This window comes from Notothenia coriiceps, unplaced genomic scaffold (assembly GCF_000735185.1).
Source record: "Notothenia coriiceps isolate Sejong01 unplaced genomic scaffold, NC01 NC01_scaffold00032717, whole genome shotgun sequence".
NCBI classification, from domain to species: Eukaryota; Metazoa; Chordata; class Actinopteri; order Perciformes; family Nototheniidae; genus Notothenia; species Notothenia coriiceps.
In genome coordinates, this window is record NW_011365418.1 from 1 (window position 1) to 3,008 (window position 3,008).

At 40.7% G+C, this 3,008-nt stretch overlaps 1 protein-coding gene across 1 annotated transcript; it reads right to left on the reverse strand.

Annotated features, from left to right (window-relative positions):
- Positions 1 to 1,081: 1,081 nt before the first annotated feature.
- Positions 1,082 to 2,465, reverse strand: LOC104961073 (beta-1,3-galactosyltransferase 1-like). Its single transcript, XM_010789280.1, has one exon. It carries the CDS (start codon positions 2,455 to 2,457, stop codon positions 1,249 to 1,251), a length of 1,209 nt encoding a protein of 402 aa, XP_010787582.1. The 5' UTR covers positions 2,458 to 2,465; the 3' UTR covers positions 1,082 to 1,248.
- Positions 2,466 to 3,008: the final 543 nt, after the last annotated feature.

Here is a 3,008-nt window from a genome sequence, read left to right on the forward strand (position 1 = left end):
GGAAATACAGGTGTGAATCCTTTTGCGGATCATGAAATACAAGTGTGAATCCTTCTGTGTGCATGTGTGTATTATGAGACTGTTCTGAGCCCATACATTGCAGGGTATTACTAAATGCTGTCACATGTCCCAACATGTCTTGTGCTGGGGAGCATTTCTCAGGGTTTATACAAAAACAACAGATGGCACAGAGCCTTGATGTGGCTCTACCAATGTTACAGTATGTATTCAAGGCTGTAATGTGTTTGTGGTGACAACCAAACGCCTAACAAACTTTATTTCTTCAAGCAAACTACCTATCACATATCAGATTACTATGCTTTTAGCAAACATACGTCTATTTCCTTCATCTTCATTCAGCTGCCCTGCAATTGAGGGCGGAGAGGTATGTCGTACTTCATGACTTGCCTTAGTGCCACTTTCACTTTCTTTCTCTTAAATCATGGGATTGATTTAAAAAATGTAAATGTATACGTGTTGTGTACATGTTTAACCCTTAGATGCACGAGTGACTGGACCCTACACTCTTCCATAAGTGGGTCAAAAAGGACCCGTATTAGAATAATATGTGTTTTTATGCCATTTTTGTCATTTTGTTTAAAAAAGATCACTTGTATAATATTTAGTATTATATTTTGGTTCACACTAGAAATATTTTATATTTAATTTTTCACTATTTATAATTTTATAAAATAAATTACATTTTGAAAAAAAAACGAAATTCCATAGAAAATGCATGCGGGTCATTTATGACCCACTTATGGAAGCTTGGGGTAGTAATACAAAAACTACAATTTCTTAAAATGTATAACATTTAAATAAAAAATGTGAATGGCATGATCTCCAAAACATGTTTTTTGAGGAATAGCTGGAATATTAAATGATAAAAAAATGCAATTACAAAGATACTTCAAGAATACCACCTCACCGGGTCAAGAAAGACCCACTTATGAGCTTGGGGTAGTAATACAAAAACTGCAATTTCTTAAAATGTAAATTAAAAATTTGAATGGCATGATATCCAAAACATATTTTTTGAGGAATAGCTGGAATATTAAATGATAAAAAAATGTAATTACAAAGATACTCTAAGAAAACCACCTCATTGGGTCAAAAAAGACCCACTTGTGCATCTAAGGGTTAACCCATTTAGATGTTTTTCCTCCAGTATTTTTTTATACTGGACATAGAATGGCAATCATTACCCATAATTATTAAAATAAATGTCATGTCTTTTCTTTCAACATTTCAACAGTATGGAGTGGAACTGTTTTTTTTAAAGTCTTTCCAATCCCTCACACGATTAGTGTCATCATGTGTGGTGGTGGCTATCAGCCTGGAGTAAGCACAGCGACTGTACCACACAGGAAACACTTGGAAATATCCCCAGTTTGGGGGATTCGCTGGGGGGATGCCCAAGTACTGCATACACAACCCCAAATACACGTCTTCAATGTAAATAGCTTTCACATGTCTGGATGCCAAAATAAGCTTTTTAGGGAGGTCAATAGACAAAACGTAGCCCAGACCCAAAGCGTAACGTGGGTATTCTGGCAAAGAGTAAAGCTCCACAGGAACGAACCACTTGGATCGTGGATCTCTTAGAACTGTTGCTCCCTTCGCCACTAGTCCGGTCATGTAGTTTGTCTTTGGAGCACTTGACAACATATGAACGAGTCTTGGCACATTCAGGAACATGTCAGAGTCAATCTTCATGGCGTATGATGTGATGGAGCAGTGGGAGTCCAGCCACTCCAGCATCACCATGGTCTTGATGGTCAGGTTCTTGTAGCAGTCCAGGAAGTCGCTCTGCAGCAGGTCGTGGTGCTCTCGGCTCTCCTGTAGCAGCTGATCCTGGAGCTGCTGAACTCCCTCTCCGGTTGGCAGCCCCAGCAGGAAGAACAGGTTCACCACTTTTCCCAGTACCAGACTTTCACCTCCCCAAGTGCTGCGGATGATGTCCCGATGCGCCCTGTTGTGGAGCGCCACGGGAACCATCAGAACCAGGAAGGGCTTCTGCTGTTCACATGTCTTTGGCTCGTTTATGATGAAGCTGTACTTATATGGGTATTCCACTAAGTACAGGCCCGGAGACTTATATGGAACTGGTGCTGGTGGTATAGTTTGTGCCAACTGCTGAGTCACCGCTGAAGCTTTTGTATTTGTGGCAGTCCTGTTGGTCATGTTGGTTGCTGTGATATTTTCAGTTTGAAGAAGGACAGTCAAGTCTGACTGAGTTTGGAATCCAGTCAGTTCAGACGGTAGTGAGCCATTTTTGCGAGAGCCCACGTTTTGTCTGTGATCTTTAAATGGAATCCACCATTTTGCTGGGTTCCAGCCAGTCGTCATTTCTTTTATGTCTGTGCAGTAGAAAAACAAAACTGCTGTGAGCACAAGGATGAAAAAGAGGCAGTGGCGCCGTGAAAAACCCCTTCTCCACTTTCCCAACAGCACCATAACCTGGCTGAGAGCAGAGACATGAGACAAGGAGCAGGGAAATGAAGTTAATTTACTCAAAGACAGTTACCATTTACTTTATTAAAAATATAGTCTAAATCCACTGGTAAATTATAATATATTGTTACTCCTACACATGCACACTCATTAGTATGAACCGGTATTGATTTATATGTAAATGTAGGTGTGTGTGTGTGTGTGTGTGTGTGTGTGTGTGTGTGTGTGTGTGTGTGTGTGTGTGTGTGTGTGTGTGTGTGTGGGTGTGTGAGGTCAAAGGTACAGACAGCACCACCTAAAGATTATATTGTCACTCATCATTATATTACTTTTTACATGCTGCGTTGTGCCGACATATAAACTTGCGTTATGCTTCAGTCATATAATGTGCTATACACACACACACACACACACACACACACACACACACACACACACACACACACACACACACACACACACACACACCTACATTTACATATAAATCAATATGTGTGTGTGTGTGTGTGTGTGTGTGTGTGTGTGTGTGTGTGTGGGTGTGTGTGGGTGTGTGT